Here is a 25,170-nt window from a genome sequence, read left to right on the forward strand (position 1 = left end):
TGCGTTGTAAATCGAGTTTGGATCTCAAAGCTGATGTGTTGGCTAGTGCTGGAGATTGAATTATGAGATGAGATTATTGCTTATTAGCAGTCATTGTTTTGGCTAATTGGGAATCTCCTTTGCTGCCTTTGTGCTCTGAATGTAATCCAGGGCTGGATGTAGTCGTACATTAGATTTACAGGCATGCGGGTTGAGGGCTTAAGGAGTTTAAGGATGTTTAAGCGGGGTTGAGGTATTGGTTGACTTAACACAGGAGATGCTTTCTACCGAGTGTGAATTTACTGGAGCACAACTCCCCCTGGGGCATTTTCACAGAACTCTCTCTCTCTCATATATCCATTGCATTTCCATTTTCCTTTGTTACATTTCCTCTGAAGAGGTAGTTCAGTCTAAAGGGCAGTTGAATGGTGAAATGACCATTTAAACACCTGCAGCAGAAGAGGAAAAAGAAGCAAAAGAATCCAGGAACCCACGAGCTAATATTTATTGTCTCCCTTAGGAACACACAAAAAATATACAACTTAAACAACCATTCTAATCATGTATTCCTACAACATAAAAACAATACCCTTTAAATAATAAATCACTTTCAAAAACACAACACAACCTTCGGTTACCAAACTATTCACACACGTTGTTTGACCGCCACATGAAAAGTGTTGCAGATTTTTGCTAAATTGTTAGGTAGCAAGATGAAGTACGCAGCAAACAATGAGAATAAGCTTAAAGTTGACATAAACCCTGTTTTCAACACATTTTCTTCTATTATATGATGTATCTCAAAGTGTAATAAGATATTTTAATCGATTCTGCCACTGAATACAAAATGTAAAAAGTTAATTGCGGCTTTTTATATCACAATTCTGATTTTTATTTTTTTTTTCTTGCAATTGTGAGTTTACAGTCTTGCGGTTCTGACTTGTTTTTCTCAGAACTGCATGATACAATCAGAATTGTATGAAATAAAGTCAGAATTGCAAGATTTCATAATTTTTATTTATTTAAATTAATTAAATTTTAATTCAGATTTTCTTTTCTCAAAGTTCTAATATTCTTCTCATAATTCTGACTTCTTTTCTCAGATTTTTCTTCTGACTTTATAATATAAAATTGCAAGTTTATATCTCACAATTCTGAGAAAGAAAGTCAAAATTGGAATGATTAATATTATTATTATTATACTTATTATTATTATTATCAGTGGTGGAAACGGGCTTCCATACATTACAAATCAGAACCAGGGTCAGGAAGGAAAGGACATTTTTAATGTCAACTTAAATGAAATTTTTTTTTTTTTTTTTTTTTTTTTTTTTTTTTTTTTGTTGTTAGAACATATGCACCAATAAATCATTCCAAATACAACGAGGAACATGTGTTAAATTAAAAATCATTTTTACACTGAAACAGAAGATTTTGGATTCCTTGGATTATGATGAATCTGTCAATAACGGTTTTGTCAGGATCAGACAAAACATCTGTGTGCCATTTTGAAATTTGTCTTAAAGTGTAATAATTTTAAATGCTTTGACATATTGGAACAAAATTTGGTAGATACCATCATCGGCATGTCCTGAAGGTGCATGCAAAGGTACAAAAAATTTGTCCAATATTAATAAGCTTGATGACAATGCGTTCATTGGTGATTGGTGAAATCTTATTTGAAATGTGATTGTTTGCTGCACTGTGTAAAGAATAAAGCACAGTTTCCAAATCCATCATCACATCACTCTTCTTTTTAGCCTGAGCTGATGTATAAAGCAGGCCGACATGTGAAGAAGTGCTATTAAATCACCTGGCTGGCAGCATGCTGGATATTTTTGCAGCTGATATTTACTTTCCTTGAAGGAGGATGAAATTAAAATAGCTTTCATTCTGTTCTTTGATTTCTTGCCAGCTTGTTCTAACACATTATTATATTCATCCGTAACAGGTAGCATGCAGGCAAGGTATGACTCAGCAGGCTGAGCTAGAAAGTGTCTAAGGAAATATGCAGTCAAAGGTCTGAGCATAGAGACACACCTCTCTGCAATGAGGACAGGACTGGTGGTTATAGCAGAGATTTAATCACATATGTCTGAATTCAGACGTGGGTGAGAGAGAATAAGGGCATTTAGCACAGATCTCAACCATTAAGAATGTCCCAGGAGACCCTATCTAGCCCAATACACTCTGAATGAACCAATATTGTGTCTGCTTCTTAACACAGACAATTAGGGAAAAAAATAAAGTAAATGAAGCCAATGTGCTGGCTGATGTAATGTAATATACATTCAAGTTAGCAAATATCATTGTATATTATATGAAAATATTGTGAATTCAAAGTGTTTGAAACATTTGTTTCATTTATTTTACAGTTATTTAGTTTTTATTTTTATTTATTTTTCATAATCCTTCAGCAAATTGTCTTTTATGTCAATCTTCAAAGAGCAGAGCATAAAAATATCAACCAAGGCCAAAAGTTTTTTTTCTTTTTTTTTTTTTTTTTTACTGTGAGTCTCACTGGGTACTTGAGAAAGCTCTGATGGAGCATTTAAAAGACAGAATTGGATGTATTTTGACAGTGAGGAAATAGCTAGTTTAAAATTAAGTAAAAATAATAATAATAATAATTCAACTGTTCAATGTCACTTTCACAAACACTTTATATTTGTAATGTTCCTGAGCTGTACTATTCCCGATTAAATCAATTTAACTTCAGAGTTTCACACAGGACACATACATACACACGCCTGACTATGGAGACCAGACCACATGATGGAGGATGCAAGCAATGCATTAAAAAAATCATGAGCAGGGCTGACTGCAGGGAAGCTCCATGCTGCTTTTTTGCTGACTCAATGTTTTAGTTTGGCAGTTCAAGCGCAGAGACAAAGAGCCATAGCAGCGCCGTAATTTCTCTAATTCTCACTGCCGGCAGCCTATTGAGCCCTTTGAGACTAAAGAGCTGAAATTCACCCTTAATGAGAATGATTTCAGGATGTACCCTGAAGAGACCCATGCAGATCTCTCATTAAATCTCAGAATGTACGCAGGTACTACTTATATATCAACATTTCCACATTAGGATAATTAAGTTCTCACTGTTGGATAATGTGTGTAGGTGCAACATGCTGTAGAACAGATGAATAATATACTTTTATTTATAGGAGCAGAGATAGATGAAACAGGAAATGGGGAAACATTATTTGCCAGACTCAAACTCAAAACACTCATGTCAGAATCAAGGCTTTCAGAACATGTGTGTTAAATGTGGCCAGATCTGACAAACATCAAGTGTTTGTGGCTTTGAACCAACTACACAAAAATGTTAGTCTGTATGTCTAAAATGCTGACAAAGGTGTCAATCTGAAGTTATCCCATATTAGTCAAGTCACCTTTATTTAAATAGCGCTTTAAAAAAAAACAGATTGTGTCAAAGCAACTGAACAACATTAATTAGGAAAACATTGTGTCAATAATGCAGAATGACAATTAAAGGCAGTTGAATTCAGTGATGTCATCATCTTAGTTCAGTTTAAATAGTATCTTTGCAATCATTTGCAATCAAGTCAACAATATCGCTGTAAATGAAGTGTCCCCAACTAAGCAAGCCAGAGGCGACAGCGGCAAGGAACCGAAACTCCATCGGTGACAGAATGGAGAAAAAAACCTTGGGAGAAACCAGGCTCAGTTGGGGGCCAGTTCTCCTCTGACCAGACGAAACCAGCAGTTCAATTCCAGGCTGTGGCAAAGTCAGATTGTGCAGAAGAATCATCTGTTTCCTGTGGTCTTGTCCTGGTGCTCCTCTGAGACAAGGTCTTTACAGGGGATCTGTATCTGGGGCTCTAGTTGTCCTGGTCTCCGCTGTCTTTCAGTGAAGTGAAGTGACTTTCAGCCAAGTATGGTGACCCATACTCAGAATTTGTGCTCTGCATTTAACCCATCCGAAATGCACACACACAGAGCAGTGAACACACACACACACACTGTGAGCACACACCCGGAGTATAGAGGTCCTTTCTAGGTGCTGATCCAGCATCTGGTCTGGATACGTACTGGATCCGGGTGACTGCAGTGACCCTCTGATCTGGATACAGACTGGATCTGGTGGCTACGGTGACCTCGGAATAAGAGAGAAACAGACTAATATTAGCATAGATGCCATTCTTCTATCGATGTAGCAAGTACATTCTGGTTTACCTAATTAATGCAGCCTAAAATTCCTTTAACGGATTTGGATATTAGAAGTGTATTACTGTGTTACTGTATGTGTAAGCCAGGTTAAAGAGATGGGTCTTTAATCTAGATTTAAACTGCAAAAGTGTGTCTGTCTTCTGAACAATGTTATGTAGGTTATTCCAGAGTTTAGGCGCTAAACAAGAAAAGGATCTGCCACCTGTAGTTGATTTTGATATTCTAGGTCTTCTCAAATTGGCAGAGTTTTAAGAACACAGCGGAAGTGGAGGATTATAATGTAACAAGAGCTAATTTAAATACTGAGGTGCTAAATCATTCAGGGCTTTAAAAGTAATAAGAAAGACTTTAAAATCTACAATGTTTAATAGGTAGCCAGTCCAGTGTTGACAGATCAGGGCTAATATGGTCATACTTCCTGGTTCTATTCTGGAAATCAATGAACTGAAGAGTATTTGGCTTTACATTTTGACAACAAGCTCAATGTTTGTTTCAACGTCTAAAAAGCTGACAAAATTGCCAAGTCATCCACATTAGCTTTAACATTAAAGCTTGTATTGGAATTCATATACTAATTCATATGTGTTAGGAAGCTCTGAAAAACAATGTACTGAAGAGTATTTGGCTTTTAATTAATACCACAACCTCTAAAAATGTCTGTTTGAACATCTAAAATGGTTTAAATCATGTCAGACTCAAGCCTTTAGTATTAGCATTAGATAATGTGTTGTAGCTCATGTGCTCACCATTTGGTCACTCTGCAAAATGTACTGAAGAGTATTTGGATTTGCATTCTGACAAAAACAAAAGAAATAAAATAGTTTGGACTTCTAACATGCTGATAAAAGTGTCAGACTGAAGTCATATAGATTAACAATAGCATTAAAGCTCAGTTGCATCTTGACAACCAGTTAAGAGAACATTAGTTTAAAACGCCACTTGAGTTTTCATTTGCATATCGTTATGAAGATGTGTCATGGTCACCTAGTTGCATGACCTGGTGAACTCCAGAAACCATAAATCAGATGCATTAGAGCCCATTGACTTTGTATCATGACACAGTAGGACCAGTGTTTTGGCACAGGTGGTGTCTCATTGATTGAGGACAGTCACTCATGCATGTCAGTCATCTAATCAAGCCGCGCTTTGCCAGTGACAGGTGGCACATGCATTCTTAACATGACTTGATGATTGCCAAATGAGCACAGCCAGACAAAACACAATTAAAACAGCACATCTATCAGTCCAAAGCTCATTCCCTTTCCTATTCCCTTGGGTTAAAGAGCTAAAATGAGGAAATGTCATAATATTTACAGTAGTACGACGTATGTGTATGCTGGCATCATTTTAGCAACAGTTGGATACGTGAAGAGTCTGCAGCTATTTGCGATATCTGGCAGCAGATTAAGTGTAATGTTATGCTAATGCCATTGCTCCATAAATATATGTTGGTTTTGCATATATAAGACTAGTAAAGCTGAAAGTATGCTGTATTGTTTGTATTGCAACCTCCACGCACCAGGTAGAAAAAATTGTGCATCTCATCCTATTCCTCCCTCATGGGAACAAAGTAGTCTGCAAATCCCCACGACGCCTGTCTGTAATGCTACTCAAGCCTCCAGCAATGTCCAACAGCCTCCAGTAAATTAGCCAGGATCCCTGTGGCAGGAAGAACTCTGGGCTCATAGAGGCCCTGCGTCTGAAATAGCATACTCTATGTAGACATGCTCTTTTGTGGTTCATTCGTAAATTTATAAATCAGAATAGTGTGAAAATGTGACTATCTGGGATTTTGGGACTTTGTTAACCCTCCAAAGTTGCACTTAAATATTTCTATGTGATGCTGCAGTGTGTTTTTGTTAGACTAAATTATAATTTCAGTCATGTAGTGGAACTTTAATGACATTGTTGAAAACTGAACCTGCAAAATTAATGTTTAGAACATTTAAAACAACATGAAATGGCATTCATGACACATTTAGCTACTGAATTGTATTCCCATGTGAAACATTCAGTGATAAATTGTGAAAAAGGGACTTTTTATCTACCGGGATTTGACTGGATCATAATGGGATATGATATGATTGTTTCAGATATTTTTTTTCTCTGCCCAAAGGCCTTGATTACATCAGCAGAACTAAGAGTTTGTAGAAGCCAGTTAAAATGGCATGGTTGTTTCAATATCAGCTAAGTTCAGGTTAGAGTTTAGTGTAGGTGCTACACAATAGAGCATGAACATTTTATGACATATGCCATTGTGTGATCTTATAGACATATTGTGTGTGTGTCTTTTATTTACAGTACTGTTGAGTTTGCTCTTGGCCGGGGCTCAGACCGAGATGAAGCGGGTTGTCGGGGACAATGCCACATTGCCTTGTCATCACCAGTTCTGGCAGTCGAATGGGCAAACACTGGACATAGAATGGCTCCTGCAGAAACCCAACATCAAACAGCGTGTGGTAAGAGATATTTTGCTCTTTATGCCCTCACATTGTCTTCTCTCATTGTTTCTCTCTCAGTATTTCTGTTTCTGTTTATTTTTTTTTTACTATTATTATTATTATTATTATTATTTGGAAGTAACATTATTTTAGTCCCAACACCCTAGTGAAAATTTCCAGCTGAAGTACATGCTATATAGTTTGACCAGGGTAATGTTATCTTGCTCAAATGGTCCAAAGACACTATTTTGGAAGTCCAATTTCTACAAACTACAAGTACCTTTGCAACTACAGTACATGTCAGCTAGCAGTCATTAGAGTATTAGTTATTGTCTGCTTAATATCTCCTAACACTTTATTTTGATGGTCCCCCAACAGACATTCTACTGACTATAAATAACTTTGCAAGTACGTCAACTTATTCTACTGACCTTAACCCTAACCCTAACCTAACAGTCTATTAATGAGACTAAGCTGTAACTCCCTTTTTTTGACAAATTGCAGGGCTGCTGTTATTCTAACCTTATTTTAATTGTTTATTTTTTTTATGTGACGCTAATGTATTTTTTCTGTATTTGCTAAATATGCACATTTTGATAACAAAACAAATGGATGTATTATTATCATTAGGACTCAAGCACAGAAAGTGGTATTTAAAAACATGCATACTTGCTACAAACTACATATATCATACATACTAATAGTATATATAGGAAACTCTGGACATGTATAATTCTCATTGGGCCAATAAAATTTTACTTTGACATTTGTTTCCTATGCCCATTAGGAATTTTGGATTTTGTGTAAATACATAAACTTTAAGTTCTCCTCTTAGAGGATTCATGTGATTGTCACCAAACTTTCTTTCTTTCTTTCTTTCTTTCTTTCTTTCTTTCTTTCTTTCTTTCTTTCTTTCTTTCTTTCTTTCTAATTATACTTTTTTTAAATGGAAAGTTGTCACAAGGTTGTGTGCCCTTCCTGTAACCATCATATTTTTCTCTTTTTCAAGTAACTATTCCAAATAATAAGAATAAGAATAAGAATAAATCAAAATTACATCATAATCGAGCCTGTCCTCCAACAAAAAAACGACCATTGTGCAAGCACCTTATTACGACCTATATTTACGTTTTAAAGTTAAGCGCCCTCTAGCGGGCGTAAAAATTATGACAGTATCGCGTTGCGTCTGTTGTCATGTGATGACGTATAACGTCATTACCAATCAAAACGCACGTTTATTTTAAATGCAATGTGTGGGCTTTTTACACCGATCTCACAGTATTTCCTACATATTTTACTAGGTGGCTTATTCGTTCGAATGACCACACCTAACCCCACCCCTAAACCTAACCCTCACAGAAATCATGCTAAATTATGATTTATTGAGCATATACATTTTCGTGCACATCCGTTCCCTGGGATCGAACCCATGATAGCATGATTACCTATCAATGTATAGCGCAATAATCTACCAACTGAGCTACACGAAACGCAAATCAGAGTGCAAATAAAAGAGTACAAAACATTAATATGAAAACGACCTTTTGCCAATAGGGGCGCAATTGTAGTATACGCTCTGATGGGTCGTATTTCAGGGATTTGGACAAACGACCTATACGGGCGTATTGGTTGGAGGACAGGTTGTCATAATCCTTTAATAAAAACATAAAAAAACTCTTCTGACACAAGCGAATGTCTCTTTTTTATGTTTGTCAGTAGGGCACGAGCATAAAATCTTAACCTTGCAAGCTACCATGTAGCAGTCTCTCAGAACACCCTAGCAACCACACAAAACACCCTAGCAACTGCCTAGTTTTGATTGTCATCTCTCTCAGTGATACAGCAGTCACAATGACTGCCTTCATGGTTTCACAGTCTGAGGCTTGTGAGCACTGTGCTTCCCTGCATTCCTGCCATCTTGTCACAAGTCTAAATCAGTTTTTTTCAACACATCTCTCTTTGAAATGCACACCCACCTGGGACTTGTGTATCAGTATACCTAACAGATGCTTCACCCATCTCTCTTCTCCCTTGCTCTCGTGGAAAGACATTCAGATAAGAGCTTTGTCTTATCTGCTTAAAGAGAGAATCTTTCACTGTGAAACTAACATTGTTTGAACATAGCTTTGGGTTTAGGTATCCGTTATGTATTAGTGTGCTATAATTCATCAGGGGGAAGTCAATATGTGTCAGTCAGGCGATATGCTTTCAGATTAAATTAATTTTCTGATTGCGATAAGGCTTTTTATTCCCACACATAACAGACAAAGATCTTTTCCTTTGTTTGAAAGTCAATGCAGATCTGTTTGGGAATCAGTTGAGATTTCATTTCAGTAGACAGACATGCATAAAAAGAAACTTGCATCAGAGTCTTCGAAGTCTATGGGACGGGGTTGCCCATCACATGTAATATTTAATAGAAAGGTAACATTTGAGACGCCATTAATTAAAATCAAATGTCTGAAAATTTGATTAGGAATCAAACCAAGCCTTTCTTCCACTGGAAGGCCTGTGTAACTAGAAGCATTTGCCGTGTCAACATTTAACCACAGCCTGTTTAGTAATGTGCTGTAGACTCTATGGGGTTTTGTTCACAAGAACGCTGTTGTTAAAAGCATGGGGCCAAGGTTTATATGGTTAGCGTGGCCTAGTTAACTCTTGCTGTTAGATGCCGTAACTACATCATCTTTTTCCACTGACGGCCTATTTGAAAGTAGAATTTGATTATTATCTCTACTCACTAAGGCTGCATTTATTCAGTCAAAAGTACTTTAAAAACAGTAATATTTTATATTATTTTTACAATTTCAAACTAGATTTTCAAGAAAATGGATGTTGTCTTGAAAAGGGCTGAACTGAAAGTCTGATGTAGTTTAAAGTTTGAACTTTGGAGGTTTTGGAAAAAAATGATGTTGGATATATGGACAGATGGTTGTTGTAAAGGTGTTCTGTGTGGTTGCTAGTTAGAGTGTTGTGGGTGATTACAAGCTGGTTGTTAGGGTGTTGCTGGGTGGTTTTTAATGTGTTCTCGCTGGTTGCTAGGGTGTTTAGGGTGGATACTAGGGTATTGCTAGGTTGTTCTGTGTGGTTCATAGAGTGTTGCTAGATACTTACTGGGTGTTCTGGGTGGCTGCTAGCCAGTTGCTAGGGCTTTTAGGGTGGTTGCTAGGCAGTTACCTTGTGGGGTTGCAAGGTGGTTGCTAGGGTGTTTTGGGTGGTTGCTAGGGTTTTGCTAAGTGGTTACAGGGTGTTCTGTTTGGTTGTTAGCCAGGATGTTGTGGATGGCTGCTAGTTGTTTGCTGGGGTGTTGCTAGGCAGTTTGCTAGGCCATTGCTAGGTGTTTGTTATAGTGTTCCGATTGGTTGCTAGGCAGCTGACAGAGTGTTGTAGGTGGTTGGTAGGGTGTTCTTGGTGATTGCTAGGCTTTTCCTAGGGTGTTGCTAAATGGTTACTGGGTATTTGGGTGCTTGCTAGCCAGGATGTTGTGGGTGGCTGCTATTTGTTTGCTAGGTTGTTGCTAGGCAGTTTGCTAGGCCATTGCTAGCTGGTTGTTGTGGGTGGTTGCTAAGCAGTTGCTAGGGTGGTCTGGATGGTTGCTGAGTAGTTGCTAGTCTAAGCTAATTTAAACTGGTCTCTTATCTTACTAATCAAAAAAAAAAAAACTTTAAACCAGCTAATAGACCAGACTGAGTGTGTTTTGTATTATTTTACATTCCAGGACCTCTTTCTTTGAAGTGAAGCCATAACCCGTGACTCAGATGTAAATCATGTTTGAGAAGATTATGCTAGAGAAGATTTTTCTGCTGTCATTTGTAATCTAAATAAATAAATATGACATAGAGCATCATGTTATGACTTGTCAGTGATGCAGAATGCATACAATAAGAATCACAGATGTTTTGCCAGAAATGCAGTTTTCCGCCGTGTAGCAGAAGTTGAGTTGTGCAGCAACTTTTTCTCATGAAGTTTTCTCAAGTCTGTCGCGCTGTGGTGTGTGTGTGAGATGAGCAGCAATCGCAGACGGCTCTGGCAGGTGGACCCAACCCCAGGTCTGTTGATGTGTAGTAGCATCAGTGTTTAGTCCTTTACCTCAGGCATTCAGGAGGCTGTCGCCGTCAAACTGTGTGTGAGTGTGTTGGCAGCTGTGTTTGTGTGCGACAGCCATTTAGCATCTTTTCCATGGCAGTCAGCACAGGTAGAGGTTCTTATATTAGAAACCCTTTTGTCTTTTGTACGGAGTATTACCGTTGTCGCAAATCAGACAGAAAATAAGGGAACAACTAAATGTGAACAGATAAAGCAGATAAAGCTGACTGCAACCATATTTAGTAACTGTAGTTACTGATTACAGATTCCAAAAATGTAAGGTCTTATAATCAGATTGTATTAATTTTAACATTTTAAAATGCCCATAATCAGAATACAGTTACTTTTGTACAAATTACATTATTACACACAGTATTATTAACACAATGGCAGTAAATTATTAATAATTTGATTTGCCCCTTTTTTTCTCTCTCTTAAATTTTCCTTTATAAAATTCAACTGCTTTTATACAACTTTCATCAACTCACAAACCTCTGTAGTTTGGTTGCTGTGATTTTGCCAAGTAAGCCATGTTCCTGGATCAACATCTTTTGATGATCCTGGATCAACATTATTGTCCAAAAATATAGACCCCTAAACCTAACCCTACCCATATTTTATTCCTAAAATTAGTGGGAAATGAAAGCTGATTAACAAGAGCGTGGAACCGCCTAACTATGATTGTAAGCCTAAAAAAGATTGTTCCTGAAAAGTTATATCTCATTTTTGATTGGTTGATTGGAATGTTGTTCCAGGATCAACATCATTGCTGTATATAGGTGCTTTTTGGAAAATCCTGGCGTAATGTAATGTTTAAACTTCAGGAAAGAAAAAAAAAAAAAAAAGAATGGAATTTATTTTAGGTCAAATGTAATCTAAAAGTAATCAAAAAGTAGTCCTCTGGAATTTAAATCTTGGCAGTTTTACACCTGAGGCTGTGCAAGTTTATGGCATCTTTGAAAACTCATTGAATTTTACTGTGAGTGATGACACATTGACTGCTCCAAGATGGCGGATACGTCGACATATCTGGAGCAGTCAAATGTGGCATCTACCTATTCATATTTAAGCGAATATGAGTTTTGGCGTGTTTTAATTGTTTTAGCATGTTGCTATATCACAATTTGTGTGGTTGGATATTTTCTAATGCACTTCTGTGTGTTTATGAAATATTCTGAGTGTTTGAGTGGTTTCTTGTTGACCCAAGTCAAAATCCACCCCGGGTTTCAATGATAATCAGGTGTCTGTTTTTTTTTTTTTTATAGTTTTATAGTTTTTTGTCTATTAGTCTAATCAACTAATAGTGCCCCTTTCCTCCAAAGTCACATGATTTTAATTATTATTCATGTACTTTTTCATGCTGGGAGACAAGTTACATGCCAGAGTTTAATAATTAAGGCTAGGGGTCTAATATACTAATAGATATATTTAATTTGACATGAATGAAAACAAGGTTGTTATGGATAGAATTACTACACAATATATGCTCCTGAATCACATTTTCTTTTTCGTAACATTTGTTTTTCCTATGGATCTTTGTGGAGGAATCAGCGTTTCATCTGCAAGTGATGCATCTTTTTTTACTTAGTGTATTTGAATCCTGTTCAGGCTATTTTATTTTGGCGTCAACTGAAATATGATGTCTGCCTCTACTGATTTCTTTCATCTATATTTACATAAAAGTTTGTCTCTTTTATTTCAGATCATTACATTCTTCAACAACGAGGTCTACACTAACGACAACCATGCCAGTCGTCTGTCCTTTGCGGGCGACTACCTGAACGGAGACGCCTCTCTCCTGATCAGCGATCTGCAGCTGACCGACTCTGGAGAATACCACTGTAAGGTCAAGACTGGTGGCAAATACCACTGGAGCCAAGTCAACCTCATAGTGCTGGGTAAGGCTCATCTTCCTGGAATCAGCGCCCAATCATTTCCTCCATCAGCCAGCCTCGCTGTCATTCGATTTTATCGGTCAGGTTAGAAAATTTGGCCATTGTTTACATAACCTAGAAGTATGAATGGTTGCATTCGCTGGCCAGACATTCTCAACACTGGTGGCTGGTGATGTTTGCTTCAATTTGGATGGTAAATGGAGAGGATGTTCATTTGAAATGGTGGGATGATGGAACATTGATTGAGCTCTATCTCTTAAAAACAGAAGAGACAGAATTATGTGATTTCTCTTCTTCTACCAAACAGTTTACTGTCATCCCAAATGAGGTCCAGATGAGCTTCTTAAGATTTGATATTTTGCTATGTCTGGTTTCCATTATTAGAGCGCAGGGTTTCCAAGCCATCATTCAATCACAGTATCTCTGACACCACAGCTCTCAGCCAAGAGAAGAACTGAAAAAAAAACATGTTTCTTTTTATTTAGCCTCATCTCTATGCTCTTGGTGCATAGTCCCTATTTTCAGGGACTTGCAGCTTATGCCGAGGAGTTTGAAGTTGTATATCACGTCTTCATTTTATTTCCTAAGTCATTTTATTAACAGATTAGTACGCTAGTCACAGAGGGACAGGATATTGGGGTAAAGTTGAAAGAAAGAGAAAGAGAGAGAGAAATGGGAGGATGGATTGATGTAAATCCGGCATCCACCCTAGAGTTTCTCTCATTTATTAACATATCACAGAAGATTAGCTCAATACTGCCTTCCCATAATCCCCCTTCTCCACCCCGTCTACTCTTCTTTCTCTTCCCTCTCCATCACTCTAAAACACATTACTGAGAGTTAGTGCTCACATTATTATGTTATTTCCAACTGGTATTTTGCTAGTTTATTAAAATTTGCAATTGAGAGTAGACAGGAAATGATCATGGGAGGGTTGCACCATCCTGATCTCACAGCAATTCACACATATTTTATGAGGTGGCTAATTTGTATGATTTGTATGTGCTTTATGAGTTGCACAATTTGTATGAAATTGGACAAATTACCTACACCCAGTGCCACGTTCAGACTTTGCAAGGCCCTGGGCTAACGCAGCTGCAGGCCCCCCCCCCATACCCCTGGTATAGACTATGTTACAATCAATGAACAAACAGCATTTAAAGATGTCCACATTCTGAAATAAATGCTCGTGAAATAAAAATATACAATGTGCATGTCATAATCCCATATAGGCTATTTACATTATGGAGGAATAATCTTACAAATCAGAAACAGCCCAGCAAATAAAATAAATTAAATATCACTCACCACTGAAAGGGCTTCTTCCTGCTCTTCTTCAATGAGAATTCCTCAATTAAATCCTCATTCTTCATACAAAAATGTCATGGAATTGTGACTCCACATACAGTATGTGTAGTAATTTAGGAGGCGGATATTCTGTGAAATTACTGTCTGTCTATGAAATGTCAGTGAATAAATCATTTTTAAACAATGGCACTTAAAGATTTGAACTGAAATGTTATTGCAACCATGTAGCCTATGAATGCATGAAAATGATTATAATTATTTATTTATTTAAATTTTTTATGAAAGAGAACATACAGGGTGTGGCCTGCTTTTGGTGCTTGAATTTGGCTTTCAATATTGAGGTCCAAGTTTAATAGCTAATACACTAGAAGTAGGCTATATATTTTTTTAAATTATAATTTTGTTTCTCTATTTAACAACATTAACTTACAATAGTGAAAGACATCTTCCCTCATGCTCTCTATCTCTAGCCCGACGTCCTGGGGTTATTGTGTTTTCTGGTGCAGTCTCAACAACCTGGAGCTTAACACGCTCAAAACAGTGGAGATGATCGTGGACTTCAGGAGAAACCCCCCTGCACTCCCCCCACTCACCATCATGAACAGCACTGTGACTGCAGTGGAGTCATTCAGGTTCCTGGGCACCACTAACTCTCAGGACCTGAAGTGGGACATTCACATTGACTCCATTGTGAAAAAGGCCCAGCAGAGGTTGTACTTCCTTCGCCAGCTGAGGAAGTTTAACCTGCCACAGGATCTGCTGAAACAGTTCTACTCCACCATCATCGAATCCATCCTCTGCACTTCAGTAACTGTCTGGTTCAGCTCAGCTTCTAAATCTGACCTCAGAAGACTACAGAGGGTAGTCCGGACTGCTGAGCGAATTATCGGGACAACCCTCCCATCTATTCAAGAACTGTACTTATCCAGAGTGAGCAAAAGGGCTGGAAAAATCACTCTGGACCCCTCACATCCAGCACACTCCCTCTTTGAACTGTTGCCATCTGGTCGACGCTACAGAGCACTGAGCGCCAGAACGACCAGACACAGGAACAGTTTCTTCCCTCAGGCAATCCATCTTATGAACAGCTGATAATAACTGTGGGACACACTACACTATTTATATTTATATACACTACACTTTTTATCCAACACACATACTTAGCGTACACGTAAATCTTTTGCACATAATATACATGTACATACATGGAACACACTATACTACTTATATTTATATTTATATACACATACACTTATTTATCCAACACACATACTTAGCGTACAGTTAAAATTTGTCCACATAATATACCTGTACATACATAAATGCTCATTTTAATATACCTGCCATACATTGTCAATTTGTATATTGTCAATCCTTACCCACCTATTTGTATTTTTTTGTATTTTTTATTCCTTATTGTGTTTTTTGTTCTGTCGCTGTTATGTTGCACTGCGGAGCTCTGTCACGAAAACAAATTCCTCGTATGTCTGAACATACCTGGCAATAAAGCTCATTCTGATTCTGATTCTGATTCAATTCAAAACGCAGAGCGGATGTCTTCATTTGAATGTATCTGAAGGTAACCGACTCTCCTCAAAAAGGTGTCGTTGGCATTTTTGTTTCATTTCACCTATGAGCGTGGAGCTGCTTTGTCTACAGCCGTTACCGGGGAAACAGCAATATTTCAGCACTTCTATAGCGCCACCTCGTGGCAGAGAATGAATTTGCATTTCCAACAAGCCTTTCTTGCTGTTTATGGTCAGATCAATGCAAATATAAACTCATGTTTTTATGCAGCAAACACACAGTGTTGTAAATGAGAAAGAAGTTAATGTGCCTTCTAAAAATCTAAACAATTAAGATTAAGAAATCTTAAGAAACATTTAATTAATATGTATGTTTTAAATTGACATAATAATTGATATGCTTAATTTATCCCTTTTTATAAAAATGGACTAAAGGCTAAAATGCTGTTGTATAAGATTTTTGTTTTTGTGAAATCCTGTATCTGAACTGTAAATCATGTAATTTTATGGCTCAATACTGTATGTTACCATAGACATTGACCAACACCACTCATACAGTGTTCATTTTACTTGTGCGGCTCTTAAAATGGGTCATAAATTGTCTTAAATTTATTTGTAAAAATTCTGCCGATGCACTATAAATAGTCAAATAAAATTCCTTGCTTCATATTTGTTGATATTTGTGTATAAAACATATTGTTGATGGACATTTACACTCCTGTCTGATTTTCTATATTAAAAAAGGTCTTTATTATTTGGGCTAGTTTCGGGCTACCAGCGATTTTGAAATTTTGTGAGACCTGCTGGATGTTGTGCTTACGATCAGTAATCCCAACTCTGCTTTCGACTGATTTGCAGAAATCCCACTCGCTGTGAAACGGGAGCAACCAGGCGGCAGATGATTCTGCATGGTCTTAAAGCCGCCTCTAATGGCTATGTTCGGAAACAATGATTTGTAAAAATAATAATTAATTTGCTATTTGTATGGTCTATTTGGTGGTCATAGGACGTATGCCTGCAAATACTGGACCAACTGTATTCTGTATAGCTTTCATGCGGAATACTTTTCTGATGCCTTTAATATGAGACGATTCCGTATTATATGGAATGGTTAACAGGCAACCCTATTTAAGATGCAAATGAGAATTGTCTCAGGGGCCCCCTAGTGTCCGGGGGCCCTGGGCTGCAGCCCATGTTGCCCATTAGGATAACGCGGCCCTGCCTACACCTAACCCCGCCCCTAAACCTACCCGTCACTGGTGTCTAGACAAATCGTACAAAATCATCGTAAAATACGTACAATTTGATAGTGAGATAGCGTTGGTTGCACGGGTTGTTCTTAAGTTCTTACTTAAATTAGAAACTCCAGAGGCTTAGTAACTACTGGATTTGGGGTGCTTGGACTGCAATTATGAATGGACTCAGACTCTGACACACTCAGGTGGACTTTTACTGGAACTTGACACAGACATTTTGGACTATTTCTGAGTACAGTTGTCATGTATAATATGATAGATAAAAAAAGAAAAAGTAATTACCAAGACGTTAATAAACATCTCCCACTCAAACTCAGTTAGTTAATGACTCAGACTCAACTCCGACTTGACATGGTGGACTCAGACACAACCCTAAGTAAATGATTGCACAACTGGTTTTTAAAGGGATAGTTCAACCCAAATATGACAAATATCCCATAATTTACTCCTACTGAACCATCCTAGGTGTATATGCGTTTCTTCTTTCATATAAACACAATCTGAGTTATATTATATAAAATCCTGTCTCCTCCCAGTTTTGTAATGGTGAATTTAATGGTGGCCAAGTTTTTGAAGCTCCAAAAAGTGCACTAATCCATCATAAAAGTGTCAATAAATGCCTTCTTTATGGTCATAGTGTAAGCTCAGGAGAGAATTAATGAATGTGGAAGCGTATTTTAAGATGTATACTAATATTAATCTACAGTATAGCTAAAACAACTCACTTCTGTTCACAACTCACTCCAAAGAGAGGAATCAGTTCTTATCTCGACTTGCACTTCACCTATGTCATAGCAGTAACTCCATAACACATAACTTCTGGTGTGTTTATAGACAGGGTCAGTAGGGCCAAAAGGGGCCACAGAGGTCTACAGGCTGTCTCTTAACTGCCATTCAGCCTCCAGACAAATCCCTCTGGACAGGTCCGTCTAACTGACCCCAGAACAGTTTAGAGCAGTGCTGCGGTAAGCAGGATGCCATTGGGACTGCTCTGAGGTCACTTGGAAACTGTTGTGAGGCAGTGAGATCTTTGATTTGGCTTCTGTGTTGATCCAGATGTGCTGTGTAATATCAGAGGGGAGTTTAAAGCAGTCTGTGCACAGGACAACAAATCCTGACCCCTACCACCCCAAATTCAGATTGATTGCATCTTTGATATAGATTTTCCTCCAAAAACTGCCAGTGTGCTGTTTGCAAGTTTTACTTTCATCTGAAATTTTGAAACACTGCTTCAAAGTTCCAGACTATGTATAGTTTGTGTTCAATAGCGAGTTCCGTTTTTACATTTTTCATTTTTTTAAATGTATCATTTTTAAACGTAGCGTTTCATTTATAACAATGACACTCTTTACTTTATGTTTCATGCTAAAAATTCACCATCCCTGATGCAAAAGCACAGCCATTTTTCTGGATGCCAGTCATTTAACCAGTAGGTGGTGTATATTAGCCATCAGAAATCTGGACCTGTAATTAATTGGTAGTAGGTTTAAACACCACAAGTGTTGATCCTTGAAGTATCGCTGTTATGTCAATGAAAACAGCATCTGTGGACTCTTTCTATAGTAAGTTAATTTGGATATAAATATTAAATTACTAAACTTAACATTAACACACATTCTCGTGTCCTTGCTCACAGTGAAGCCATCTAAACCCCGCTGCTGGATGGAAGGCCGGCTTCTGGAGGGCAGTGATGTGAAACTGAGCTGTAAGTCTTCAGATGGATCCGACCCTATTCACTACAAGTGGGAGAGAGTTCTGGATAAGGGCAAGAGCGTGGGAAAACTGCCTCCCCTCGCACTCATCGGTGAGTCAAACACCCAGAAGCCTCGCAAACAAGACTAGAGCATTTCAGACCTTATTCTGGACAAAGGTGGGTTTGTGCAGTCACTTCCTGCTCACTGTCATAAATAGCAGTCTTGAAAGATCTGATGCCATGAACATCACACACGTTTTGCTCAGAAGTTGCATATTAAACCTGTGCACCCTGAACTGCAAATATTGTGTGGCGAACAGACAATGAGATTAGATCTTATCTGCTCTATTGATATTAGCATCTATGCATAAGGGCTGGGCGCTATTATATCAGTACAAGCAGCGCAAATGAAAACACAAACATAAACTTAAATCAACTGATTTGTAGTCACATATGGCTTCAAACCTAAATTGAAGATTAATTCCTGTTCAAAGGCTGTTTCGAAAGACCGCATTTATTTGTAATATTGTGAAATATGTTTTCCATTTGAATATATCTTAAAATCTAATTTATTCCTGTGATGCAATACTGAATGTTGAGGATCATTACTGCAGTCTCCAGTGTCACATGATCCTTCAAAAATCATTCAAATATGACGATTTGGTGTTCAAGAAACAATTCTGACTATTATAAATGTCAAAAATGGTTGTGTTATTCAGTGTTTTGTGGATTTTTTTATTTTTTTGTATTATTATATTATATTATATTATATTATATCATATTATATTATGTAATTGCTCATTTAATTCAGTTAAAGGATTTATTTCAGTTTAGGATTCTTTGATGAATAGATCATTTTTACAGTCACTTTTGGTCAATCAAATTTTATGCTTGCTTAATAAAATCATTCATTTGTTTCTTCATTTTTTTGAACAGTAGTTTTCTGACTTTAGAACAGTAGTTTTAGTTTTCCAGCTAAACTTTGTTATCAAATAAGCTTTTACTTTGATAAACAATGATATTAAAATTACAGATATCAGTTACACCTCGCACACATCATATGGAGCTTGAATAGGCAAATCAAATATCTAAACAATGTCTTGAAAACATAATTATATACAGCAAAAGATGTTCAATTGCCTTTGGCTCTTATTACATTAGAATTCAATCTCATTCAGTTCTGCTTGGGAAAACGGAACAACAAAAGTGCAAGACCTACACAAACTCGAGTGTAATGGCTATGCAGACGGGACTGAGTAATGCAGTGATTCAGAGCGATTTCTCCTGCTGACACCAGATCATCAGAGCACCATATTGTTTTACAATCTATTTAGCCGAATGCAGTCCGTGCTGCGGGAGAGATGGACCGTACCCTCACCCAAACTCAACAATTAACCAGCCTCATCAATGACCACCTGCTCACTCCAATCAGCTTTCTTTGGCCGAGAAACACTCCACCGCCCCAGAATTCACAGGAGACAGTGGATGAGAGAGAAGAATGATGATACAGGGATACAGGGATGAAAGAGGAGGCATTAGATCTTAGATGAGTAAATGATCCCGGCGACTCGAATCGCTCGGGCTGACAAACGCTCCTCACACTGAGGTTCTCGGTTCTCAGGACACGAGTGCTTTCTCACTGGCTACAGAGAAAACATTTAGTGTTCATCTCATCTGCTGGAATTCAGCAGAACCGTGAATCTCCTTGATGCGCACAAGCATTCATTCATTCACTTCACTGGGCTCACTCTCACTTTGCTCCTTGATTAAAACACTCGGTTTGATTGAAGCCTGTAAAGCAGGGTAATAAAGGAAGTAGTAAAAGATTGTTAACTGCTAACGTTGTTTTATAGGTTTTGTAGAGAAACTAGCATAATCCTGCTTCATCAGCATTGTGTCCTTGGACCTACAGAAACACAATACACATTAAAAAAAAAATAATAATAATAATAATGAAATAAAGATTCAAAATATGACAAAACACACCAAGAGCAAATTCTTCTTAGGAGACCGGTGGTGATTTTACCCCTTAAAATTCATGATAACAGAACCATTAGATTGTTTCTTCTGTATTGTGACCAGTGTTAGGCAGTAACGCAGTACCTACAGTAGTAACGCGTTACAGTAATTTGATTACCTTTTCGTAACAGAGTAATTTAGCAACATGAACTAATATAAAATATAAACGATTAACAGGTGCAAGCGAATGCAGTTTCTATTTAGGCTATAATATGTGTTTGCAGCATATAGTGTTATAACATTAATTTGTGTGATTACGATGAACTGAGATGTCTTTTAGAGATTATAAATGCAGCTCTCTTTGTTAACATTCTGCAATGCCACACCAATGCACGCAGCAGTCGCTTGATTTGGTTAAAAATAACAGTGATCTGTGAATGTTGATGATTTAATAAAAAATATTTATCATAATGGAGAAAAAAAGTTACACAACTAATCCCTATTACTTTTGAAATAAAATAATCAGAAGATTAATGTGATTACTTTGAAAAGGAGTAATCTGTAATTTGATTACATTTCCAGAGTAACTTGCCCAACACTGACGTATATCTGAGTGAAACGGTTCAGTTCATCAGTTATTGATTAGATGGAGACAGCTCTGAAAATTTTTTTTTTTTATTTCATGCCGACTTTAACCTTCAACATTTTCTTTCGTAGACTGCTAATGTTTCTTTTTAATTGTTATACAGAATGTGGCGAATTTTCTTTTTTCCATAAATAGACTTATAATAAAAATTAATAATAGAAAAACATAATAATATTGAATCTGATACAAGAAGTCAGTGTGTTACAATTTTAACTTCAGTTTAACTTTTTAGTAAAATTAAAGTGAAATTTTAATCTATACATTTTGGATTTAGTAATTGTGTTTTGCCATTTTCTATTTTCTTTTTTTTACTATTTAAAAATTATTTTTTCAAGTAATAGAAGTTGGTTTTAGTTGTAGTTAACTAATAACCTTGAATGTAATCACTGTGTCTTAAGTGTGGCTGAAGAAATGATTCACAATTCACAATTGCCAAAACAACTACCTTATTACCTAATAGATTGTAGTCGAACCTCAGCTTGTTGTATGTACAGTTATATAAGTATTATTTCCCATTTTCAGATCTGAAGAACCCAGAGATGGTGACCTTGAGGAACTTGACACAGGACAGCTCCGGGGTCTACAAGTGCACCGCCAGCAACGATGTAGGAGAGGAGAACTGTATCATCGAGGTCACAATGCAATGTGAGTTCTGCTCTGAGGTCAGCCTGTGCCCTGGGCCTCAGACGCTCGTAATTAGTGTGGATGTTATGATACTCTGATCAGTCGGTGGAGGCGCTTTTAGCTTGGAGCCACAGCCTCAGTGTGATGGATGGAGGCTGTTTCCACACTGCAGAGAGCTGCCTTTTATTATGGGGATCATGCGTCTGTTGTTTCATGGCAAGCAGCTTTTTATATTTTAACGCATAGTATGGTCACACCAAATGTTGATTTCATTTAGTTAAGTTAATAGAAGTTAATTAATAAAATCTATTTATGGCATTATTTTTGACGGCATCCTCACTTTACAGCATTTTTACACAAGTGCCTAAACTTTGCACTGTACTGTTGCTTTGCAGGTTTCTTGAAGTGTTCTGGAGACATGGTCACAGTTCTTCTGGATTGAGTCTGTCTCAGTTTGTTGTGTTTCTTCCTGTTATTCCAGACAGACTGATGATGATCAGATCAGATCTCTGTGTGGAGCACTGGCTGCTGTCAGACTCCTTCTGCAAACAAAAATATCACTGGATTATTACATTTAATGGAAAAAATAATGTTTGGAAATGTAAACTGATATTTACTACTGACACACTACAGCAAAAGATAGAAATAACTGATTTCAAACCATTTTTTGTTGGTGAAAATACTAGTGGCTTAAGACTTTTGCACAGTACTGTACATAGTTTTGTAATTCTGACATTTTTTCTTCAGAATTCAGAATTTACATTTTGCCATTCATTTTTTTTTCTCTGAATTCTGCGTTCATCATCTCTTATCAATTATGTTATTTCTGCAAGGAAATAATATTACCAAATAAATAAATACATAAATAAAAAGGTATTATAAAAGTTAAAATCTCACAATTTTGACTTTTCTTTCTGGAATTGTGAATTTATATATTGTGATTCAGTTTTGTTTATTATTATTTTTTTTACCACAAATTAAAAATTAATAAAGGTAATTTGAACTTTTTTCATCAAATTCTGAAAAATAATAATAATTTAATTGCAAGATATATATTCAAAATCAAATGACAATCTTAGGATTCTGACTTTATTCTTGCAATTATGAGTTTACATCTACATTTCATACATCTAATAATTTTTGTATGTTTGTTTGTTTTGTTTTTTTGTTTTCACAGAATTGTAAGTTTATACCTCATAGAAACAAGCTTTCCATAATTTTGCCGATTTGTTTTTCTTGGAGAAAAAAAAATCTTTCTCTTTTTCTCACACACACACACACACACACACACGTTTGTTTTTGTGAAAAGTGGGTTCATCCCATAGGCGTAATGGTTTTTATACTGTACAAACTGTATATTCTATCACCCTTCACCAACCCTACACCTAACCCTAACCCTCACAGGAAACTTTGTGCATTTTTACTTTCTCAAAAAAACTCATTCTGTATGATTTATAAGTGTTTTGAAAAATGGGGACATGAGTTATGTCCTCATAAGTCACCCTCTCCTTGTAATACCTGTGTCATACCCATGTCATTATACAGAGTTGTGTCCTGATATGTCAAGAGCACACACACACACACACACACACACTTTCACTGAGCATTGGGAACTATAGAAAGCCAGAGTGTGGGTATTTGTCATCAGTCTTGCTCAAACAGCCATCCTTCACTGTGTGTGTGTGTAATGGGTTCAGAACAGGCAGAATATTTTAATGTTGTCCTGCACTTGTGCTAGTTTTTCTCAACGCAGGAAATGAAAATAATTTATTTGAAAGAGGCGTTTCGCAGTTGTGGTTGGCAAAGTTTAATTTGGGTCTGCCTAATTCAGTTTCACTCGCAAGATATCTCATGAGAGCACTAATAATGTGTAACTACCATATGGGCTTCCCTGCTAATATAACATTTAAACAATGAGCTAATCAAAAGCTCTTTGTCAAACAAAAATAAATTGTCTCATAAAGATGCACTCAGTAAATTTTACTGATGTTGTGCTGGTCGATATGGCAGTGAACTTAAACTGAATCCCAGAGGCACGAATTTAGAAGCTGAAGTTGTCAGATACTGTAGAAATGTGCCATTAGCAATCATGCATGATTCATTTACACTATTTAATAATTGTTTACACCATTAAATATAAATCTGACTTTTTTCTCAGAATTGTGCAATATAAACTCTAAATTGCAAGTTGTAAAGTAAAAATTATGTGACATAAACTCATATAAACTCCCAGTTCAGACTTTTTCAGTTTATATCTCTAAAAAAAGGCACAATTATTTATTTATTATTATTATTATTTTTTTTTTATTATTATTCAGTGGTGAAAGCGAGCCGTCCATAGAATACAAAATATGAGCATTTTCTCTTGTGTTCTCAGGTCTTTGCACTCTACTGTAAATATCTGTATAATTATTGTATTTTTGTATTTAACTGGTCATCTTGTAAGGATGTGAAGTGATGTGGTATCCTGCTTTGTGCAGATGTGCGGGGCATGGGTGTGGTGGCTGGTGCTGTGGTTGGCGTTTCATTCGGGGTTCTGCTCCTCATTCTCATCATCTGGCTGGTCTTCCGCAAAAAAGAAAAGAAGAAATATGAGGAGGAGGAGACACCTAATGAGATCAGGTGAGATCTCATTATTGATTGTGTTTTTATACTGTAGTTCCTTTAACTTTAACTCTTAATATTCCTTTTTTTTTAGGTCTGTAGTGACAGAAATTTACTGTTTGTGTTCACATCAATAATGCAGCCACAAACCATGGCTTTACAGTATCTCTGAATTATGCACACACTGTCATGAGTGTCATGTCACCAGGATAATACTGGAGTAACGTTGTTTCAAGAAAGCTCCCAGCAAACATAATCACTGGTGTCTAATCTGCAGGATACTAAATCTGTCTAGTTCATACCAATACAACTAAAATTGTATGTATTTTCATTATAATCATAATGAAAACTAATATGCTATAGTTGATCTCATTTATATATATAAAAAAAAATTAAATATATAAATAGAGCAAACAGCTAAATGTTTTTCTGTCTATTAGCATCAGATATTTAAGTAAACATTTAAAAAATAAAATTAAACTTCTAGAATGTTTAAACAAACAAAAAACAAAACTACAGATACTATATAAAGGCCATTAATCAATTAATTCATTCATTCATTCATTCATTATTAAATTATTGTTTGTTTTGTTTTGTTTATTGTTTTATTGTTTGTAAATTATTTATTGTTTGTTGCTTGTTTGGATGGTTAGTTTTGTTTGTTTGTTTTAATTAATTTGAAATGGAGGCACATTTAGGCGCAATGGCTCCTTCAGGTCCTGATTGCTTAACGGGGAAACTGTAGCCCATCTTGGGCTAGACTCAGGTACAGGAGCCCATCCTGGGCTTGACTCTGGAACAGGAGCCAATCCTGGGTTTATCTCGGAAACAGGAGACCCTCCTGGGCTGAACTGGGGATCAGGAGCCCATATGTGGGCTATACTCGGGAACAGGAGCCCTTCCTGGGCTGAACTGGAAATTAGGAGCTCTCCGTGGGCTATACTCAGAAACAGGAGCCC

General features: G+C 36.9%; 1 protein-coding gene across 1 annotated transcript in view; it reads left to right on the top strand.

Annotated features, from left to right (window-relative positions):
- LOC132155837 (CXADR-like membrane protein) overlaps positions 1-25,170 on the top strand; it is an 85,581-nt gene that overhangs the window by 59,144 nt on the left and 1,267 nt on the right. The window contains exons 2-6 of the mRNA XM_059564561.1: positions 6,475-6,632; positions 12,403-12,598; positions 18,322-18,489; positions 21,506-21,628; positions 24,088-24,229. Coding sequence (XP_059420544.1) covers positions 6,475-6,632; positions 12,403-12,598; positions 18,322-18,489; positions 21,506-21,628; positions 24,088-24,229 — 787 coding nt within the window. The remainder of the gene's footprint in view (positions 1-6,474; positions 6,633-12,402; positions 12,599-18,321; positions 18,490-21,505; positions 21,629-24,087; positions 24,230-25,170) is intronic.

This window comes from Carassius carassius, chromosome 13 (assembly GCF_963082965.1).
Source record: "Carassius carassius chromosome 13, fCarCar2.1, whole genome shotgun sequence".
NCBI lineage: Eukaryota > Metazoa > Chordata > Actinopteri > Cypriniformes > Cyprinidae > Carassius > Carassius carassius.